The sequence below is a fragment of the Lissotriton helveticus genome, chromosome 6 (assembly GCF_964261635.1).
Source record: "Lissotriton helveticus chromosome 6, aLisHel1.1, whole genome shotgun sequence".
Classification (NCBI taxonomy): domain Eukaryota; kingdom Metazoa; phylum Chordata; class Amphibia; order Caudata; family Salamandridae; genus Lissotriton; species Lissotriton helveticus.
In genome coordinates, this window is record NC_136067.1 from 1442920164 (window position 1) to 1442943176 (window position 23013).

The 23013-nt window shown below is 49.9% G+C and overlaps 1 protein-coding gene across 2 annotated transcripts in view; it reads left to right on the forward strand.

Annotated features, from left to right (window-relative positions):
- The window catches only part of HBS1L (HBS1 like translational GTPase), a 520713-nt gene that overhangs the window by 42294 nt on the left and 455406 nt on the right, over positions 1–23013 (forward strand). For both annotated transcript variants that reach the window (XM_078649243.1, XM_078649244.1), the window contains exon 2: positions 6018–6083. In XM_078649243.1, the coding sequence (XP_078505369.1) occupies positions 6018–6083 (66 nt within the window). The remainder of the gene's footprint in view (positions 1–6017; positions 6084–23013) is intronic.

Sequence of the window (23013 nt, forward strand, 5' to 3'; positions counted from 1 at the left end):
CTGAATTCGTGACATTTTTCTCTTTTTGCAGTATATAATTTTGCAGCCTTTCTAGCGATTTCTCCCTCTGCATCTCCTTTCGCTTTTAAAAGTTCCAAGATTACATTATCTACTGGGGTACCGCTTACTATACATTCCTCTAATTTCTCTTCAGCCTTGAGCACTGCCTTTGCGAGTTCCATATTTCTCATCTGCTCCTGTTTTCTCTTATAAGAGTTAAAGCTCAGGGTTTCTCCCTGGACCCCCGCTTTAAAAGCATCCCATACTACCCCTACAGTAGAACTATCTCTATTAATCTCAAAAAATTCTTTGATCCATACTTTCATGTAATCCACGTATTTTTCTTCCTGCAATAATCCTCTTTCAAAAGTCCACTGTCTTTGCTCTCGAATATTTGCCGGTTTTGGTAGTGTAAGGATTAGGGGATTGTGATCACTTAGGATCCGTGGGAGTCTTTCTATTGTTGATTCCGGTATAAGTGCATTTGATATAAAAAAATAATCCAATCTTACACAGATTTTATGTGGGGCCGAATAGTATGTATAACCCTTATTTCCTACCCTTTTTCCCCCAGACATCAAATAGGGTATTATTTGCCACTAATTCCTGCAAAGCACGGCATACGCGCCTCTTTCTACCAGAGTACTTACCGAATGAGCCTAAGCCCAGACCATCAGCGCCATTGATATTCAAGTCCCCTGCCATAATAATTCTGGGTGCCCAAGTAGCTAGCTCCACATCTAAAAATTGAAGAATCTCCGGGTCATCCTCAGTTGATCCATATACAGTTACCAGCGTGGTCCATTACCGATCTATCATACATTCAACCATTGCCCATCTCCCCCATTGATCTAGTGCTTTTTTTCTTAGGAGCAGATTTTTATTTCTGGATAGTATAGCTACTCCCCTCTTTTTGACACCTTGCTGTGAACTTACTAATACCTGAAAGCCCAATTGTTTTAAATAAAATTCTTGTGAAGTCATGACATGTGTCTCTTGTAAAAAAATAAAGTCCACATTCATTTGTCTTAGTAACACTGAAGTTTTTAACCTTTTCTGAGCATCATTTAGCCCGCACACATTCCATGTTACATATCTAGTTCCCATAAGTAATTCATTTTTTTGTTACCATATAAATTCATATTATACAGTTTTTCTTTTTACCGTATTTCCCGTTTCCTCACATCTGTCCCCCTCCCCAAATAAATTTTTCCTTTCTTTCATCCCCAAGTCTTTTGTCTTTTCTCCCTTTTCCTCCGCCTCTGCCTCTGCTTCTGTGAATGATTCTATCGTTTGGTGCCGTACCGTGCCCTGTGCACCCGCCCCCCCCCCCCCCCCCCCCCCTGACCCCTGCCCTGACCCCTGCCCTCCCACCCACCCCTACTGGCAAACAGGTCAATAATGACCTGTGTCTGACAGCCAAATCCCCCCCAGGAAGCCTCTCCCCTGCCACTCTCCCATAATCTCAATATCCTTTAATTAAACCTATTTTGTCGGGATTATTTATCCATGCTACTCCCTCCCTCATTCGCTTATTCTAAGTTCTCCATTTCATTTTTCTTTTTTTGCGTCACATGAGCAGTTTGTCTGATAGCTGCAGCCCTCTCATTTTGTGCTTTCCCATCTCTTTGTACCTTCCCCTCTTTTAAGTAAGTCCGATATTCCTGTGCCACTATGTCCGAGAAGAAGACCCTAAATTGGCCATTAAAGCCAACCTTGAGTCGACATGGAAACATCAGGTATACCTCACATCCCACATTCTGAAAAGGTGTTATTAGTTGCCTCATTCGCCACCTTCTCTCCACAGTAGTGTGGCAGAAATCTGGACGGGCAAAGAATGTTGTGTCCTTATAAGAGCGCTTAGCTGTTGGCTTTGCCTTACTAATCACCTCCTCTCTCAATAAAAAATTGCCCACATATACTAGGATGGCCCTTGATTTGGTGCTTGCACTATTTATTTTTTTTCGTCAGAGGAACCATGTGTGCGCGCTGCACTTCCTTATCCCAATCCCATTTATCCATTTCTGGGAAAGCTCCTTTCAACAATTCCACAGTAAAAGCACGTGCATCCGCCCCCTCCTTCCCTTCCTCAATCCCAAGCAGTCTGATATTGTTGCGTCTCTGTCTATTCTCGAAATCTTCGAGCTTCCACAACACATCTGATGATATTTTCTCTTGCTCGTCTCTGTACTCCTGTAGTTTTACGACATCATCCTCTACTTTGCCTGTCCTCTCCTCCACCTCCACCAATCTACCAGCCATTTCCGCATACATTTTGTCAACCTTGCGTAGAGACCCTTGTATTTTTTTATTTGCTTGCTTGGCTGTTTGGCTCTCCCGTCGAGCCTCCCCCTGTATCTGCTTTAGGGTTGAAAACAAGAGATCGAAGCTCGCTGCGTAGTCTTTCTCCTGCATCTGGGCCTGGGCTTGCGATTTTGTCAGCGCCACCAACTGCACCCTCCTGGTACAACTGCGAGGTGGCTGCATAATCCCAATCCAGTTTTTTAGCCACTCCTGCTTGTATAACACTCCCACGTTTCTTTGCTCTTCTGTAGGTCCTTCCCTTGATTCTACTTGACTTACTCACTAAGTTTCGCTTTAAGACGGTGTTATGTTCTGACTCTGACTCGGTGTCTAGCGCTGAGGTATCTGTCTGTGATACCTCAGAGCCACTTTCCGTGGTTGTTGATGTGTCGCCTAAATCCGCAGATAAGTTATGACTTGATTCTGATTCCTCGGCCTCTTCCTCATTATCGTCCCTGTCATCGTCCTTCCCAGTGAAGAAACAATCATCACTGGGTGAGCCAGTAGTTGCAAGCATATGATCAATCCTACTGTTCATATTCCCCTTATCCATGCCCACAATTCTTGCTTGAGAGTCATCTAGGACCCCCTCTGGGACCATATCATTTTTAGCTTTGCTCGTATTATCCACCAAGATATCTACAAAATTATTTACTGGGCCGTTTATGGTAGGCATGTCTATTGTCTTGTTACCGGGAGATATCTGTATCAATTCAGGTGTAAAAATGCTCTTTTTCCCCCCTGAAGGGTATTTTTCAGAGGATTGATTCCTGCCCCTCCTCCCGGAGCCCCTTGTGTATCCATGCACAAGCACAGTGTATCTGCATCTACGCAAGTTGGTGTTCCCAAACAGGAGGATCTCTTGCAGTAGTACGAGGTTGGGGTATCTACGAATGTATTGTGTTCAAACCCCTCTTTGAACCTTAGAGCCCAATCCGTTGAATTTCCATGAAAGGACTGTTGGTGAGACAGAGTTCCTCGGGTTCCTCATTAGTATTTGCTGTACCGACCCAAACACTGTTACAGGCTTTTTCTATCGTCTCGCAGCTGCCCCAAAATATCTACTCATCTGTCCTGTGTGCATTGCCCAAACTTTCTTGCTTCTGTTTAATGAGCCCCTCACTATCTTCAGTGTCGGAAGTGGTCTGAAACTCCGTCCCTTGGGAAGCCGGGCTCGTTCCCTCTACTTTCGCTCATGACTGCCATTGCCCCCCCCCCCACCCCCGAACATGGTGCGACCCCTCACTTCCTGACTCTGTGCCGCTGGCCCCCACAGTGATCGGAGAGAGGAGTGCAGTCTCAACTATTCTCGGGGCCTTTCTTCGATCCATTCCCACACCTGGCCTGAGTGGTTATAAAGGAGAGCCTTGCCCTCACACAGCACCTTCAGTTTGACCAGATAAAGCAGCATGTTTGATACCCATGGCCCACTATTTCCGCTTCTCCTGTTCGTAGGTTTCCTTCTGCTGCTGCACCATCTTTTGTATAGTCTGAAAACGTGAGGATTCACCTGCACTCAAGTATGACTACCCCGCCCCCCCGTCCTCTAGCCGTGCTAAGCACCAGGTCTCTGTGTCTGTACTTAAGGCAGCAGGCTATCACCGGCCTTGGGGTTTGTGCGATCGCGCAATGTGCCTGTTCTCTTAGAAAGCATGGCAAGTTGGTATCTGGGGGCAAAAAGGTACACAGTCATGTCTCTAGACACTGCTGTGAGCATGCGCCCTCCACCCCCTTCGGGAATCCCAAAAATCAGGTTGTTGGCCTGGTGCACCCTATGCGCCCTCCATTTGGGCTGCCAGTCCCCAAGAGAGGACCTGCAACCTCGGGGCTCTAAGCTGTAATTCTTTCACAGCACCTTCCCTATCCAGAATTCAATTGGTTTTCTCTCCTGGCATCCGCCTGAAGAATTTAACTATTTACAACAAGGGGTGGTGAGGGACAGAGTCTCTGAATTAAGCAGAATACTCTCACCCAGTCAAGAGATCAGGGCTAGATCCAACACCGTTTTTTAGCTCACTGCACCATCCCAGTTTCAGAACCTGGCTGTATGCAAATTAGTCTGTCCCTGGCCCAGTGCATCATTGGAACAGGGCAAACCAAACTACAAAAGCCAATTCTTACACTGGGAAGGAAACAAGCTTCCGGGGACCGGTTTCTGGCATTACAGCCGTCTTCGGCCCGGCTTGCTTGAATCCTGATGGTGCAATGAGCAAGGGACTCATGTCGGAGTACACCGTTCCACGCTTAGGGTGGACAAAATTATGATCTCTTGACTGGGTGAGAGTACTCTGCTTAATTCAGAGACTCTGTCCATCACCACCCCTTGTTGTAAATAATTTTGTCCACCCTAAACGTGGAAGGGTATACTCAGATGTGAGTCCCTTGCTCATTGCACCATCAGGATTCAAGCAAGCCGGGCCGAAGACGGCTGTAATGCCAGAAACCGGTCCCCGGAAGCTTGTTTCCTTCCCAGTGTAAGAATTGGCTTTTGTAGTCTGGTCTGCCCTGTTCCCATGATGCACTGGGCCAGGGACAGACTAATTTGCATACAGCCAGGTTCTGAAACTGGGATGGTGCAATGAGCTAAAAAACGGTGTTGGATCTAGCCCTGATCTCTTGACTGGGTGAGAGTACTCTGCTTAATTCAGAGACTCTGTCCATCACCACCCCTTGTTGTAAATAATTTTGAAGAATTTAACTGGCAGTCTGGTTGCCAGGTGCCAGTCCCTTGGTCCCAGCACCTTTGTCCTAGTGCTCTCCTCGCCTAACACATGCTGCTGCCCACTGCCCACTCTTCCTCAGGGGACTGACATGCTGCCCTGAAACTAGAGGGAGAAGGAGAAAGGTCCCGGTGCCGTTCAGGTGTTCTCTCAGGGCCGCTGGCTCTCTGCAGCAGCTAGGGCCAGGCCGCCATGTTACTGACTCTCTAGGTCCTCTGCAGCCACCACCCCACAGAGTCCCCCACCTAAGAGCTGCAGCTGATCTGCCACCTCTCGGGTGTGCCCACCTGCTCCAACACAACCCGAAGCAGAGTTCAGCAACTCGGCATCCTCATAGTAGGACAGGGTGGTGCAGCCACCTAGTTAGATGGCATCTGCTATCTTGTGCTGTAAACCATGCCGCCTCTAATCATATGATATTTGACCTCTCAGCTTTGTGGCATACTGAAGAATACAAAATGTGATGGGTGGAATGCTTGAATTAATCTCAGCCACTGGTAATTACTTGGGGTCGCATCCCAGTCCTGGTAGATGAGCCCTAATCAGGATGAAATTGGTTTTGGGTTGCTTGTGTTCCGGTTCAGGGAGGACCAGGCCTGGCAGTTCGCGCTGGGTCAAGAGTTATTTGCATATGATGGGTCCAAAGTGAGGTGGCATGGTGTGCAAAATAACAATGGTCTGAGATGTGGCACCAGGTAATTACCCTTGCCTGAGATTAATTCAAGCATTCCATCCATCACTGTATCAGCATGGTGGCAGCAGGATCCATGAAGGGGATTTGGGCATCGAACATTTGTGTGCATCAAAATGATATTCCTTTTTGCTTGCCCCTAGCCCTCTCTCCCTGAAAACCTCTCCCAGATTACCTTACTGAGAAAATTGTAGTTCAATGTCCCACTTTAATTTGAGGGAAAAAGCCTTTGTACTATACTTTTTCTTTTTAGGTCACAATTTGGTATTTATTTACAATATTCATGCTTGTTTTTCCTTTAGATTTTGATGACGACGACTTGTATGGCCAGTCTGTGGAGGATGATTATTGCATATCACCAGCAACAGGTTAGTTTATGTGGTGCATTTTGTATGTAATAAGGTGTCCGTTTCTCAATTCCTCAACCAAGCGTGTTGTGCCTGTCTTTAGAGACCTTCCCAGCCATTTTGTTTCACAATGTGGAGGTCACTTCTTTTTGTATTGCGTGATACTTCAGGCCTCGTCTGGAATGTTGTGCTTAGCTCTCAAGTCCATCTCCGGCACACTGTTTGCAGTTCTAGCAGGCCATCAGTGGGATGTTCTTGGAGTATTGTCAGGTTCCTGCAGCGTTTCCATTACAGATGAATAGGTAACTGCTGGATGGATTGTACTGTTGAAGACTCTAGGGTTAATGAATAGGTGGATGGTGAATGACTGGAGCATAAAGGTAAATAAAGGTTTCAACTTCACCATTCTCCCTCACTGTATATCCAGCACCCCATATTCCAAAAAAAGAAAAAAGGTAGTCTCTTCATCAGCCTCGGAATTACAATCACCAAAGGGGCTAATAAGGATAATCAAATCTTTCTATACATATTGAACTGCAACTCTTCTTCCCCCATGACATTCCGCACATCCAGATTTCAGTGCTGTAAAACCGACCTTTCCAAAGGAATAAGGAATCCCCACTCCTCCATTGGCAAGAGCTGGAGTAACCCTATGAGGGTAGGCGACATCTGCAGATTGTTTCCAAGTTCAACATGAGCAGCCTTATACCCAGGAGAGGAACAAAAACGTGTTGATTGAGAGACGTATGCATAGACTTCTAAATAAATTTTTTTTTTTTTTTATGATGTATGGTTAGGTGTCTCTTGCTCCCCTTCTGGTCAATCTCCGCCTTCCATTACCTTGTGCGCCGCCTCTTTCAGCTCTATGCTCCGGTATTCTTTTTTTATATATACGCATCAACAGTAAATCAGTGAGCTAGTGTGCTCTATTTTTTTTTTTTTTTTAATCAGACTTTATTAATCTTATGCTTATGGTGGCAATACAAATGCTTGTCCTTTGTGTTGTTACATGTGTTCCAGGCACATCTAAATGAATTGAGGGGTTACTAAATGCTCAAACATAACATTTTCAGGAGACTGTATACTATGATACGGAGAGCTTTGTCCCCATGAGCTGCAGCAGTCACCCCTCCTCACCCCGCCCCCAGTTTTGCTCACTTTGCCACTGGATTCAAGCAAGCCGGGCTGAAGACGGCTGTAATGCCAGAAACCGGTCCTCGAAAGCTTGTTTCCGGTCCAGGGAAGGCATGGCTTGGCAGTTTTTGCTGGACTGTTCCCATGAGGCACAGGGTCAGACTGATTTGCATATAGCCATGTCTGAACTGGGGTGGCAGAGTGGGCTGAAGAACGGTGATGGGTCAAACCCAGATCTTTTGACTGGGTGTGAGTGTTTGATTGGTTCAGATGCTCCGTCCATCACCACCCCCTTTTGTACCGCATGGTGACATACAGGCAACATATGAATACATTCAGGACATATGACAATTCAGTACATTCCAATCATCATCCCACGCATCCCTTTCTTATTGAAGAGTTTCCCATCATGTCCTCGTTCAGTTTGTTGTGTGGACGATCACTGTGCCCGTACCGGCACTCCTTCAACATTGTCAGCTACTGGAATGTAATGGCGTATTTATTTATTTTTTATTTTGAACGTTTTATATAGTACGAACAAGATCTTTGCAGATATCAGAGTGCTTTACAAAAAACAAGGGGTAAGAAAAACAAGAGAGTGATTAACAGGCTTTTGAGCAAAGAATAGTTGTAGGTAATAAATGAGTAGCAAAATAGGGTAGTTACATGAGGGAGCATAGTCAATCAGCTAAACCAATAATACAAATAGACAATCAGATAAACGAATATTACAAATAGGTGGAGAGTCTCAAATAGTTCCAAAGTAAAAGTTCAGGTGAATTTAGCCATGAGGATAGCTTTTACTTCTTTCTTAAAAAATGTAGTGGAGGAGATAAGCCTGGTTTCTGGAGGGAGTGAATTCCAGATCCTGGGTGCCATTCCTGAAAAGGAGCGCTTATGTTTTTCCCTTCCGGAATCTTCGAGGTTTCAGAAGATTATTTGTACTTCTAGTGGTTCTTGAGCCACCAGAAATTGTCAGCTTCTGAGTGAGGTAGCCGGGTGAGTTGTGGTGTATAGCCGTATGTGTCATGCAGGCAATTTTCAGATGTATTCTGGCCCCAAAAGGCAGCCAGTTCAAGGATTTTAGGTCCGGGGAAATATGCGAGTGTTTTTTTGATCCAGTGATGAGTCTCGCTGCAGATCGTTGCTTTTGCCCACCCCATGCCAAGTGGCAACCCCTTCCCTCCCCGCCAGCCATGTCTTGAGTTGCATGCTCAAATGCCCCTCTGGGGTAGCCTCTCCTGGAGCCTCTACCCAGTGGTCCTATTCTCTACTCTCCCTCCGGACTCCTATTATCTGGATAGCACTCCCAAATCCTCCATCTCTATTCCACTATCTCCATGCAGTTACATCCGGCTGCTTTAGGGTTCAGCCTCCTGCTGCACTTCTTCTGTGGCATCCTCTGGCTGCTTAAGTTGTGCTACCAACGCATCCCACGCCCTGGCTGCTTCTAATGACTTCTCGCTTCTATTTCGTCTGGCCTCCCTCAGATATAACGCCCCCCTCATAGCTTGCCCTGCGCACACTCTCTCTTCCACCTATCTTTGTGGTGTCCTCCCCATGCCTTCCAATGACTGGTGATATCCCTTTTTGCTAGTATAAGACCCAGGCCCTGAAAATTACTTGTGACTTTATTCCTAGAGGTGTGGGGGAATCTGTGCAACAGGCAGTATCCCGGAACCATGGTCCCTTCCTTCTCAGTCACTTCCAAAAGAATTTCTGTCACCTCCCTCCAGAATTTCCCTATCTCAGGACAGCTCCAAAACATGTGGAGAAACTCCGCCCTCTCCTCCCCACAGCGGGGACAGGTCGCCGTTTTTGTGTTGAAGTGCCTGTTAATACGCCTTTGGGTAGATATGCCCTATGAAATACATAGAAGTTCACTAATTGGAATCTAGTATTTCTAGTTATCTCACTGACACGTTTTGTCAATTCCCCCCCATACTTTCTCCTCTATAGGTACTCCCAGGTCTTCTTCCCATCTCTGCTGTAATTCATTAAGGGAGGGAGTATCGCCCAACTAAGTTTCTTGTAGAAGCAAGTGACAGCTTTGAATGTCCCTGCTGCCGATACCACATTCTGGCACCCCTCGGTTAGAGGAGGTTCAGAAAGCCCATTCACCCATTGCTTGTGTATTGCTGGTGTTAAGGCAGTATGCAATGGAAAGTCTCCCCTCGGTATCTCGTATCTCTCACTAAATGTGTCAAAGAGTAGCAAGAGCCCTTCCTCGTATAGCATCCCAACTGTGGTTACCCCTGCTGTCGCCCAGGTCTCCAGTCTTCGCCGGTATGCTCTATGTGATCGTGCCCTGCATAGCGCTAATGGAATAGCGGTGCATATGAGTGCTCGTTTTGGACCTCTGTAGGCTTCTAACCCAACATTTGTGAGCCACTCGTAGTTCTGTATTAATTTCCTTTTCCTGAATGGGGCAACCGTAACACCACTCTTGAGAGGAGCGTCCCCCAACCCATTTCGGGAGCCATTGCAACTGGGCAGCTGTATTGTAGTACTCAGTCTGGTGCTGCCAAACCCCCCTCTGCGTTTGATCTCATTAATGTCTTCAGGGCTACCCTGCGCCTCCCAGCACCCCACAGAAACTATGTCACTATTGTCAGGAGATGTCGAAACCTCTCCCCTGGGATCCATACCGGTAGTACCCCAAAGAAATATAGGAGTCTTGGAGTTTCACCATTTTTAGGAGCCAAATCCTACCAGTCAGTGATAAGGGGAGGGTCCCTCAAAACCCGAAACTGTCCTTCGTCCCCCTGATAGACTTTCCCACTTTGCCCTCTAAAAGATCTGCTCGATCATGATAGATTTGGACCCCCAAGTATGGGAGACATCTGCTTTCCCACTCTACACCATCTTCTGCCTGTGGTTTGTCTCGTCCCTGCCTGGTAGAAAACAGACACGACTAGCCCCAGTTTACCTTGAGGCCTGCTACTCTCTCCAGTGCCATTAGTAGTTCCCTGGCTCCATCGAGATCTTCTCCAGTGTTCCTAAGGAATAGCAGTAAGTCGTCTGCATATAATGCTATATAATGGGTTCGTCCCTCCACCTCCAGCCCCTGATACAAGTTTCCTGTCCTGGCTTTAGCGGCCAGTGGCTCCATAGCCAGAGCGAAAAGATGGGGTGATAGGGGACACCCCTGGCCTGTTCCCCTCTCCACCCCATAGCTATCTGATCCTACCTGTCCTGACTCAAACCTTAGAATCTGTATACAACAGGGCCGTCCATGCCACAAACTCTGGTCCCAGTCCGAATGCACACATCACCCTGAACAAGTACGGCCATTCAAGACAGTTGAATGCCTTCTCTATGTCTACTGCAAAGATGGCTGCCTCCTCTCTGCAATATGTGCCTGCTAACAACACTCTCAATAATCTCTGCACTTTCATCGCCGTGTTCTGAGCTGATATGAACTCCGCTTGGTCCTGGTTTATAAGATCCGTCGTATATGGCAATAGTTGTGTGTCTAGTATCTTGCGCAAGATTTTGTAATCAAGATTAAGCATAGAGTGTGGGCTGTACGCTGTCTTGTCGGATGCCTGCTCCTATCTATCCCTGGTGTTTTATTCCTAGCCATGGCCTTAATGGCACGTTTTACCTCTCACAGCTCTATCTCCCTCCCCAGTGCCTCTGCCTCCTCCTCCTCCTCTTGGAATGTCGGCAGTTCAGCACTTCCCACATAGGCATCTACCTCCTTATCTGTGGGGGAAACGCTACTTCTATACAACCCAGTATGGTATTCACAGATTAGTCTATTAATGTCTTGCTGATGGTATCGTATCTCTCCCTGTTCATTTCCAGGATAACCGATCCCCTTTTGGCCGGGTTGTCCAACCATGCCAGCAATGCCCCTGGTTTATCCCGTTCGGCATGTGCCCATATCATGTAATTCTTGTAGTCGTGGCAGCACAATCTCTCCACATTCTCCGCCACCGCTCCCTTGGCTACCAGGAGCTCTTCCTGTTTGCCTACATTCTCTGGTCTTTCCTTTTCATTATTTTGCAAGAACTGTTCTGCTATTAAAGTGTTCCTCAGAAGAGTCCTCCTCACTCCTACCATTTTGGAGATGCACCTGCTCCTAAGCACTACCTTGAAGGCCTTCCACTCTGCCACAGGGCTCGAGGCAGTTCCCGTATTTTCGTAAAAGTTTTGCTTGATGGCTGTTTGGATCATTGCCCGATACCCCTGATCTTCTAATGTCTCTGGTCTGAGGCACCATGTGAGGATACTCGTCCTAACCCTGGACCAGCAAGCCAGCAGTGGATTGTGGTCTGAGATCGTCCGTGTCAGATATTCATTAGTCTGCATGCACTCATGGACATCTGGAGTGCACCATATGGCGTCCAACCTAACATGTAGCTTGTGTATATGCACAAAGAATGAGTAGTCCCTATCCACTGGGTGTTGTGCCCTCCAGGAGTTTGTCCCCATTGCAGTTGCCAGTTTCTTCTTGCCACTGCTGTTCTGCAAATCGGTGAGTCTTGCAATGGAGGGTGGGAGCAATATAGTTACATCTTCAACACAGTTATAGTCCCCACCTAAGAGCACTGATCCAGGTAACGTCCTAGAAAGGGCTGCCAGGAAGGAGGCCTGATCCATATTTGGACCGTAGATGCTACTTATTATCAGATCCCCCCCCCCCCCCCCCCCTTTCAAGTCTACCTGTTAAGACCACATAACGCCCTTCTGGGGCTTTGATCTGTTTAGTACATTGGAAAAGGACTCCTGCACTCACCCAGATTAGCACCCTCTGGTGAATGCAGAATAGTTCGTATAGTACACCTGGCCCTGCCAGCGACACTAACGCAGCTCCCCCCTTCGCATTTGTGTCTCCTGCAGTATTGCAATTTGCATCCCTCTGCGCACCAAGAATGCATGTACCTTGTGGCGCTTTGTCATGGAGTGCATCCCTTGTACATTCCAGGAAATACACCTGAAGTCTATGGTGGATGCCATTGGGTTGACATTGAGCTTTCCCTATCTAATTTCTTGCCCCAGACATACCCTGTCCCTGATATTAAACCCCTGAAACAAACTTCCCAACTCCCCTTCCCCCTTACAGATAGAATTAGTCCTCCTCCCACCCAAACACTTAAACTGTTCTTCTGGTTGTGCGGTTGTGGTGGCTATTCCCCAGCCCAGAGAACCCCTCTGCCCAGAATCTCCCCCCATGTTGCAGCAGGTAATTTCCACCTCAACCTCCCCTCCCCTTTTCTCCTATCAATTCCTCCTGAAGTCCCTCCTCTCTACCCTTTTCTGTGGTAACTCCAAAAAAGGATATAGTTCCCCCATAGTCTGCAGTTTGTCTGACTTTACAGTTATCAGTGGTATTGGGCGTTACTTTCGGCAGCTCAGTCTTCGATTCCTCTGCTGCGCTAGTTGTTGGGAGACACTCCGAACGGCCATCCTCTCGATCACTCCGTGTTGACCTAGGGCTGGACCCTGATTGGCTAAGCTCTGACACCGCTTTGAAGGCCTCACTTCTCGCCTCACCGCTGTCGACCCCGTTGAGCTTCCCTTCGATCCACGCCCTGGTCCAGAGTCCAGCCATTCCCAGGCTTCCTGCGACGTCTGGAAAAATTGCACTTCCTTTGGGCTCGTTTGTCAGGCTGTCTGTCGCCACACCCCGTGGTTCGTGCTCTTTCTGGCCCTGCCAGGCCTACTTCCCTTTAATATTTGGCATTCAGTTGCCTAACCACTCGGTACGTCTCCACTGCTCTCAGCAGTCCTCTCCAGGTTTCCTGTTCGGTGTCCACAGCTTCTCTGTTTGTTTATTACAGCTCCCCCGATTATCTTTCTGGCTGTCCGAGTGCTCTCTCGCTGCTCTTCGCACTCTCGTTCCGAGTCTGCTTGCTGCGACCCTGCGTAATTGCCCTTAACAGTCCCACGGCGCTCCACGATAGGCCCTCTCTCTGGGTCTACCACACCCTTATTGTGGGCCCTCACTCTGCTCCCGGGCCTACCCTCACTTAGCCACTGCGCTCTGCCTGCAGGCCCTCCGATTCTGCGTACCTGCCAGCCGTTCACTTCACCCATCTCCGTGCTACTTAGCCCTGCTAGACAGGCCTCGATTTGTTCAGGTCCCACACCACCACTTCGCTTGGGACTACGGCCAGGTATGCGCCCCCAGTCTTGCATTTTCTTGCTCCGGGGCACTTCAGCTGTCGGTCCCTCGGCTTAGTAGAGGGATTGGGGTTCAGGATCTTGTCGGATGGGGGATTTCTAGGCCGGAGCTCCGAGGTCCGCTCCCGTCTAGATAGGCGTCGAGCCACGACCCCTGAGCTAGTGTGCTCTATAAAAAGCCATGCAAAGAGTTGATAAAATATAGCACCATTCCAGATTGGCAATGTGGTTGGTGGAACATGACCCCCTAGCCGTTTAGCAAAGCCCCCTTCACTGCATAACCTAGCCAAAGAAAATGAAAATCCGGCCTGGGCTACTTAAAATGTTGCTCATTTGCACTTCATTGCACAGATGTACGTATTACCAGCTGTTGAATATTCGGTGAGTGGGGGAGTGAGATGGATGAACCAGAATCAAAGCAAGGAAGCAGGTAAAAAACTGGCACCTAATGTTTCTGAATGACTCCCTTTGCACCAGCTACCAGATTGTCAGACGAGGGCTTACTGAACAGGTATCCCCTTGGAAAGCGTCAGTCAGATACAGGCTGGAGTGAGTAACCCAGTGGCAGAATTGCTCTTGACTGCTCCCCTAGGTATTCTTTATAGCGCTAGGCCAACCAATGTTTGTCAATTCTACACATACTTTAGTCCTTGACAAAGAACTACTATTATAGGTTATGTGTTTCATTCATTGTTGCCAAGAATAAGTGCAAAATGTGCCTTCTGGTCCAACATGACAAATTAGCTATTTCCATAAAGACAGCAGACTTATCATTACACCAAATGGATGCTTTATTGAGCATGAAAAACAGTGGAAGCACTCCTTCAACAAAGTTGGGGCACATGATGTTCTATGTTGCTTTTTGCCTTATAGTACGTTACACACTACATCAGTAGTTTTCCTCTGTTGCCACCACTACAGACAAAAAACTGAAATAAAGGATTTTCTTATTGTTAGATGAATGGTGGCTAGTAAAGATGGACAGTGAGCACAGATGTTATAACAGCTCGTAAGAGAATTGTGGTGATTGCATGGAGCCGCCAAATCTGTCTGCAGAATCTCAATTGGCCTGGATGAATGTAAATCAACACAACATACACTGGTGAACACAAACCGTGAATTTAGTGACTAGCAAGCAGATTTGTGAATGAACGATTGGTCTAGCTGAAAGGTAACCTTTTGTATGAATTCCACCCTTACCTGCTTTCCAACAAACTGCACTACCCTGCTATTAATTACAGGTAACATGTAGGATGTTTTACTTCAGTAGAATACTGACCTCCTCGTTCATCCAAGAAATGGTAAATATCACGTTCGAGGCATGTGGGCTGCTGAATTTATATCTGTGCATAGATCGCCGCCTAGTGTTGGGTCCGGATGATTGCACATTGTTGTCCTGGAAGAGTCTTCGAAGTATCACGAGATAGGTGGCTCCTCCCCTGGACTACAGTGCGCATGGGCATCCTTTCCATCCTCAGATAGTTTTTTTCCGCCATTGGGTTCGGATGTACTTCCTTAACTCATGTTCGGAATATATATACAAACTTTTTCTCAAGGCCAAAAGGCCTTCGGGGCGTCGGTATTGTCTTTCGTTCGGTGCCTCGTACTTGTTCCAGTTCTTCGAGCCGGACGTCGAAGGCCGCTTGCCTTTTCGACACCAAAGGCCCCATCAACGTTGGAACGGAGCCCGTTCAAATGATGCCCCGTTTGCAACTCCAAATACCCTCACATCGATGTACACCCGGTGTGCAATAAATGTCTATCACTGGACCACGACGAGGCCAGCTGTATGGCCTGTTCTCGATTCAGGTCGAAGAAAACTCTTCGGCTTCGACGCGCTGCAAGACAGTCGGCGCGGGAGTCAGCGCCCGACCCAGAGAACATCTTCGGGGCTGACGACGAAGAGGGCGTAGAAGAAGAGGATCCTGATCAACGGTCGGATCCCGCGTCAGAGCACGACTCGAACTACTATGAGGACGAAGAGGAAATCTACGTCCATGATGAAGACATCGTCGAGGTAGGAGACGACGCACAACCCATCGGAGCCGTCGACGACGACTCAAGCGATGAGCGAGGCCCAACCGCAGTAGCGGGGCCCAATATAGACTCTTCCAAGGCTCAGGTCGAGGCATCGCCGGAAGGCCTTAGCCAAGATCTTCGTCCACGTTCTATAGCCCCGCTTCCGGGCCCGGCTAAGAACATTTCCAAAGAGCCATTGGTAGATCAACCACAATCAGTGGAGAAATCGAAACCGAAACCTAAAGACACTAAATCGAAACCGAAACTGGTGAAAACCGTCATCGGCTTGACGACTTCGGACCCAACCAAGTCAAAACATGTGATCGAACCCTCTGGGTCGCAAGGGGGTGTCGACCCGAAGATCGGGGCGCCGAAGGCCGTGTCTACAGTCAAGCACGTCACGATCACGTCGTCGACGTCGGGGTCCAAAGATGGCGACTCTACCAAGGGACTCGAGACTCAAAAGACCCTCGATCCGAAGCTTCGGAAGCCCCTAATAGTCAAGGCCTTCGAGTCAAACACCAAACTCGGCCCGAAAGAACATAGCATGTCGAGGCAAAAGAGCGTACCTGCTACGCAACATCAACTCGAGTCCACGCATGGCCACAAACAACATGCTGAACAGTCGAAGTCGGTCGCATCGAAAACAACGCCTACTTCGAAGCAGGTCAGTCCGTCTCCAATGCTTACGGCGCCGATAAAATACGGACTGCCCCCAACAGCACGACCTAAGGCGGTCCAGCTCCCAAAGGGCACCGACGCGTCCAAATCATCGTCGGTAGCCTCCAATACTCAGCCCATGGAGGAGGACGTTCTGTTCCAGGCACCGTCCTATGATAATCAGTCGAAACTGTTCATCAACTCCGATTCAGGACGACTCACTATTTACAAACGGAAAATCATTCCTGAAAATCCTATGGAGTCATACAAAATACCACTCAAAAAGAAGAGGGACTCCGCCACCTCCCCTGCTCTTTTTAAACCTCTACAACCCTATGGACAGGAATATACCTATTCTCCCACACCTGCCACCGAGGATGTGGAGGGTGGGTACAATGAGGAACAGTTTAATTATCCTATTGACACAGATCAAGAGGAGTCCCAACAATGGACTGACCCTGTTGACCCTGATGAACCACACACCAGCCCTGACACTCAGTCCTATGCGGTCAAAACATCGCCTACTGAGGATACTGCTGCGTTTAACGCATTGATTGAAAGGGCAGCCCTTAACCATGATGTGGATATGCACGCTGACCCAGTGGAGGAAGACTTTCTGTTTGATACCTTCTCAACTTCAGAAAGATCAGTGAAAACTTTGCCTATGCTTAAAGGTGTGCTCAAACATGCTGGTGACATTTTCAAAGAACCAACAAGGGCAAGGGTTGTAAACCCCAGGATTGAAAGGAAGTACCGGCCTGCGCCTGTAGACCCTACGTATATCAAAGGCCAGCTCCCGTTGGACTCCTTGGTGGTGGCTAATGCTCGTAAGAGAGCGAACTCTCAAACAAGTGGTGATGCTCCTTCTCCGGACAAAGAATCCAAGATCTTGGAAGCTTCTGGCAAACGTGTAGCAGCTCAAGCGGCTAATGTTTGGAGATTCTCAAATACACAAGCCCTATTAGCAAGATATGATAGGGCTCATTACGACACGTTAGAGCAGCTACTGCAACACCTGCCTGATGCTTATAAGGAGGGAGCAGAAATGCTAATACAGGAGGGAAAGTTAATCTCAAACGCATCCATTAAATGTGCGTTGGATGCAGCTGACACAGCGGCTAGGGCCATCAACACTAGTGTAATGCTCAGAAGGCGTGCCTGGCTCCGCATCTCTGGTTTCAAGTCAGAGATCCAAACGACTCTACTTAATCAGCCAGTTAACCCTGACTTTCTATTTGGTCCTGAGGTAGACACCACCCTAGAAAAAATTAAAAAAGAAACGGAAACTGCCAAGTCCATGGGAGCTCTACAGTCACCACAGTTCAGGGGCGGTTCCTTTCATCGCTCCGGTAACAGGGGAGCTTCTAGGGGACAAGTGTCACTGCAAGCCCAATACAACAAAGGAGGCACACAAACCACCTATAACCAGAACAATAGGGGTGGATACCGTGGGAACAGCACCAAGGGCAGAGGATGGGGAAATAATAATGCCAGATCCTCCGCCGCCAATAAACAGTGACGTCTTGTCACTGCCCCCAGACCATATAACACCGGTCGGGGGAAGACTTCAGCAGTTCCTGCCAGTCTGGGAAGGCATTACCACAGACAGGTGGGTGAGGCAACTTATACAATACGGATATTGTCTAGAACTAACCTCCACTCCACCCAACATACCCCCAAGGCACCGTCCTATGTCTGCAGAGCACATGCACTTATTGCAGCAAGAAGTCATCTCCATGCTGCAAAAAGGAGCCATAGAACTCGTGCCTTTCGAACAGCAGGGTACAGGGGTGTACTCGCTGTACTTCTTAATCCCAAAAAAGGACGGGTCTCTCAGGCCCATTCTGGACCTCAGACCCTTGAACCAATACATTCTATCAGAACACTTTCACATGCTCACTTTGCAGCAAGTTCTACCATTGCTCAGTCAGGCGGATTTCCTTGCAACCCTAGATCTGAAGGATGCTTATTTCCACATTCCCATTCACCCCAGTCACAGGAAATATCTCCGGTTCACCATCAACAACCAGCATTACCAGTTCAAGGTCCTGCCTTTCGGGGTCACTACAGCCCCCAGAGTGTTTACCAAGTGCTTGGCAACAGTAGCTGCACACCTTCGAGACAACACATCCATGTCTATCCATATCTGGACGACTGGCTTGTCCAAGCAAAGTCAGTCCAGCAGTGTGCCAACCACATGTCCCGCACAATTCACCTCCTACACAGTCTGGGATTTTCACTAAATTACCAGAAATCTCATCTCCAACCCGCACCTGTACAACAGTACTTAGGCGCAGAAATAAACACTCTGACAGCAACAGCACGGCCAAACTCAGCAAAGCAAGAATCACCAGCATGCAGGTGCCGATTCAAAAATTCAGGCCCCAACACTCACCCAGCGCAAGTGTTCATGCAGCTGATCGGCATGATGGCCTTCTGCATCTTTATAGTCCCACACGCAAGGCTGCACATGCGTCCACTTCAGGAGTGCTTGGCGCAACAGTGGAACCAGGCTCAGGGACAACTGAAGGACCTAGTGTTGGTGACCGGTCGTGCATACAACTCTCTGCATTGGTGGAACACACAAAACCTTTGCAGGGGACGACCGTTCCAAGAACCTGTGCCACAGATAGTGCTGACGGCGGACGCATCTCTCCAGGGCTGGGGAGCGCATGTCCTCAATTACACAGTGCAGGGACTATGGACAACGCAACAGCAAAAGATGCACATCAACCTACTGGAATTGATGGCAATCTTCTTGGCAATGAAGGCGTTCAAATTGCATTTGTGCAACAAAGTCGTGCTGATCCGGACGGACAACATGACTGCAATGTATTACATCCAGAAGCAGGGAGGGACACACTCTCCACAATTGTCACACCTAGCACAGTGCATGTGGAAGTGGGCCATTCAAAGGAACGTGTTCTTCATGGCGGAACACCTCCCAGGCAAGGACAACCAAATGGCGGACCTGCTCAGCAGAGACAGCCATCAAATGCACGAGTGGGAGATGCATCCCTCAGTGCTACAACCGTATTTCCAGCAGTGGGGTCATCCAGAGAAAGACCTGTTCGCCACACAAGAAAACGCAAAATGCCGCACCTTCGCCGCCAGGTTCCCACACCCGCAGTCTCAGGGCAATGTGATATGGATGAACTGGTCCAACAGATTTGCGTACGCTTTTCCTCCAGCACCGCTCATACCGCTGGTAGTGCGCAAACTGCGGCAGCACTCCATGACCCTCATCCTAGTTACTCCAACGTGGGCAAGGCAAGCATGGTACACCACGTTCCTAGAACTTTCAGTGGTGCCCCACCAGCGACTGAGACTCACACCCAGTCTCCTCACTCAGAGCCATGGAGACATTCAGCACCCAGATCCGCAACAGCTGAGCCTTGCAATATGGCTCCTGAGGTCATAGATTATGCCTACCTCAACCTGCCCCCTGACTGTATGGACATCATCAAGGAGGCTAGGCGGCCTACAACCAGGGCATGCTATGCGGCAAAATGGAAGCGTTTTGTCATCTACTGTTCCAATAATGACATAAATCCGCTAGATGCATCAACGCAAAACATCATATGTTATTTATTGCACCTATACAGATGCAATCTGGCATATAGTTCCATCAGGATACATTTAGCTGCAATGGCAGCTTATCTTCAAAACAGACAGCACCTTTCCCTTTTCAAAGTGCCTGCCATTAAAGCCTTTCTGGAGGGACTCAAAAGGGTGATTCCTCCAAGACACCCGCCTTCGCCGGTCTGGAATCTAAACATAGTCCTCACCAGACTCATGGGTCCACCATTTGAACCTCTTCACTCTTGTGAGATACAATTTCTAACATGGAAAGTGGCTTTTCTAGTAGCGATCATGTCGCTAAGAAGGGTTAGTGAGCTGCAAGCCCTCACCATTCAGGAGCCTTTCATTCAGATTCATGCTAATAGGGTAGTGCTGCGTACCAACCCTAAATTTATGCCTAAGGTGGTGTCACAGTTCCACATTAACCAAACTATTGAACTGCCAGTATTCTTCCCAAATCCTGAATCTGAAAGAGACACGTTAGTATTAGATTCCTTACCTTAGAATATCCCCAGGCGTCAGACTGGATCTGGAAACTTTTGCGTAGCAGTACCCTTGCGCGTTGGTGGGCGTCGTCTGCGGCTCCGCGTCCGTCGTCGTGGGCGCCGTGATGATGTCGTCGGAGTACTTAGACGCTGCCTCCGCGTGCTGACGTCAGTTCTTCTTTTTTCCGCGCCAGCAAGCGCAGATCTGGAAAAAGCAGTAACCCTTAGTCAATTTTTGCCTAACCTTTGGATCTTTTTGATCATTTTCGAAGTCTTCACGACTCTGATCGGTGCCGTAGGGATGCCTGGCTTTAAGCACTGCGAGGATTGCGACCGCCTGATGTCGGTCACGGATCCTCACCACCTGTGTTTAACTTGTCTCGGCGTCGATCACGACGACAAGGCCTGCTCCGACTGCCGGGCCCTCTCTTCGAAAGCCAGGCGGGAGTGGTCCCGCAGGCGACTCGAACTCCGGCAGTCGGTCCCGCGCCGCGAGAGGTCCCGGTCCCATGGGAGGTCGAGGGACAGGTCGCGGGCTTGGAGCCACCACAGTTCCGAGAGTAGTCTGCACTCCTCCGGGTCGTAGTCATCGTCAGGTAAGAAACATAAGAAGTCCAAGCGGCGTCATCGCTCTTCAGACTCCCCCCCCGACGCTCGCGCGATGCGGCCGGGGTTTCGGGTGACACCACCCACGCGGCTCCGTCGGAGTCGCGGGCGCCGCGTTCAGCCCCACACCCTCCGGTCCCTGGGCTCAACGCGACGCCGGAGGAGGTCGAGCGCTTCCTCATGGCCATGAGGAAACTCTCTCCTCCGACGGGCTCCGCGGCGCCTTCGGGCCCAGCGGACCCGTCTGGGGCCTCTAGCGGGTCGGGGGCTTCAGCCCCAACACCGTCGGGTGCTTCGCCGACGCCTTCGGGCCCGGCGCCGCTAGGTCCCACTCTCCCGACGCCGCCGGTGCCTTCGGGCCCGGCGCTGCAGGGTTCAGCGACCCCGGCGCCTTCGGGCCCGGCGCCGCAGGACGCCGCTGGACCTTCTTCGGGATCTGGGTCGTCGCCGGTGGACCTCACGACCTCCCCAGGGTCGGACCATCGGATGTCGCCTCCGGTGCCGTCCTCGGGCGGCGCCGTCCCCAGTTCCACCTTTGTTCCTGTTCAGACGTCGGGACGGCCCCGTTGGGCGCCGCTCCAGACGTCGTTTGGAGAGTTTCACTTCTATGAACAGGCCCCATTGGTTGACAACCCTGAGAATCAGGAGATGGGTGATGAAGAGGATTGGGAGGGGTCTGAGGACCCTCGGACCCGAGAGTGTCAGTCTCATGAGGACTGGGCAGGAGACCTTGGGGAGGCCAGTGGCCTGGACACCTCTCCAGACACTGGTTTTGTCTCCCCTCCTACCGTGGCTTCGGAGGAGGGGGCTACCTACAGTGTGGTGTTGATGAGGTCTGCCAAGGCCTTGGGCCTTGAGCTCCACGTCGTGGCCGTGAGGACGAATCTCCTCACTGAGGTCCTTAAACCGCAGTCAAGCTCGGCCGAGCCTCTGCTGCCCTTTAATGAGGCCTTGACCAACGTTCTTCTGGGCACTTGGTTCAAGCCCGCTCCGGGTTCGCCCGTAGATAGGAACGTGGCCAGAAGCCACCGCCCAGCCCCGGGCGACCCATGTTTCCTGTCCACCCACCCCACCCCCGAGAGCCTGGTCATCCAGGCCTCTAATTCCCAAACCACGTTCCCCTCGGCTCCGCCGGACAGGGAATCCAAGAGGTATGAGCAGTATGGTAAAAAGATCTTCTCATGCCTTAGTCTGGGACTGCGGTCTTCCAACACCGCGTGCCTCTTGGGCCGCTACACCCACTCTCTGTGGGATACGGTAGCGGAAGTGTTGCCAGAGTGTCCGTTGGAGGTACTGGCCAAACTCGGCCAAGCCCTTGTGGAGGGCCGGGATGCAGCCAAGTATTCCATCCGGTGTGGGCTGGATACCACCGACTCGCTAGGCAGAGCGATGGCAACAACGGTGGCGGTCAGACGCTATGCCTGGCTGAGGTCCGCCAACTTTTTGGCAGATGTCCAGAACACACTCATGGACATGCCGTTCGATGGCCGTCGCCTCTTTGGCGACAAAGCAGACCATGCGCTCGAACGCTTTAAGGACTCCAGGGCTACGGCCAAGTCCTTGGGCCTCTCGGCCCCGCGCCAGCAATCGGCTGCTTTTCACTCCTTTCGTGGCCACGGAAGGGGTGCACCCACACGTGCCGCTAGCCACGCTCCGCAGGGCAATACCCAACGCGGTGGCGGCCGTGGGAACCGCCGTCCGGGCGGTAGGGGTCACCGGCGAGGTCAGTACACACCTTCCCCCGTAGCATCCGCCTCAAAACCCTCCTAGTCCGTGCTTTCATGCCCATGTGACGCCAGTGGGGGGCAGGGTTCGCCATCACCACCTCCACTGGCGCACTGTCACTTCGGACAAGTGGGTGCTGCAAATTGTCCGAAGGGGCTACTCCCTCCCCTTCGAGGCGACTCCTCCAGCCATGCCACCGCAGAACCACCGTGTATCGGGGGATCATTTGCGACTTCTGCAGGAGGAAGTTACGGCCCTCTTGGCCAAGGGGGCCATCGAGCGCGTTCCTGGGCCAGAAGTAGGGTGTGGTTGCTACTCCCACTACTTTCTGGTACCCAAGAATGGAAAAGGGGGCCTGCGCCCTATCTTGGATCTACGGAACGTCAACGGCTTCCTCCGAAAGGAGAAGTTCAAGATGCTGACACTGGCTCAGGTCTTAGCTGCCCTGGACCCAGGAGACTGGATGGTAGCGTTGGACTTGCAGGTCGCTTATTTCCACATCCCCGTCCTGCCGGCCCACCGGCGCTACCTGCGGTTCACGGTTGGCCACGAGCACTTTCAGTTTACCGTGCTCCCCTTCGGCCTTACCAGCGCCCCACGGGTGTTCA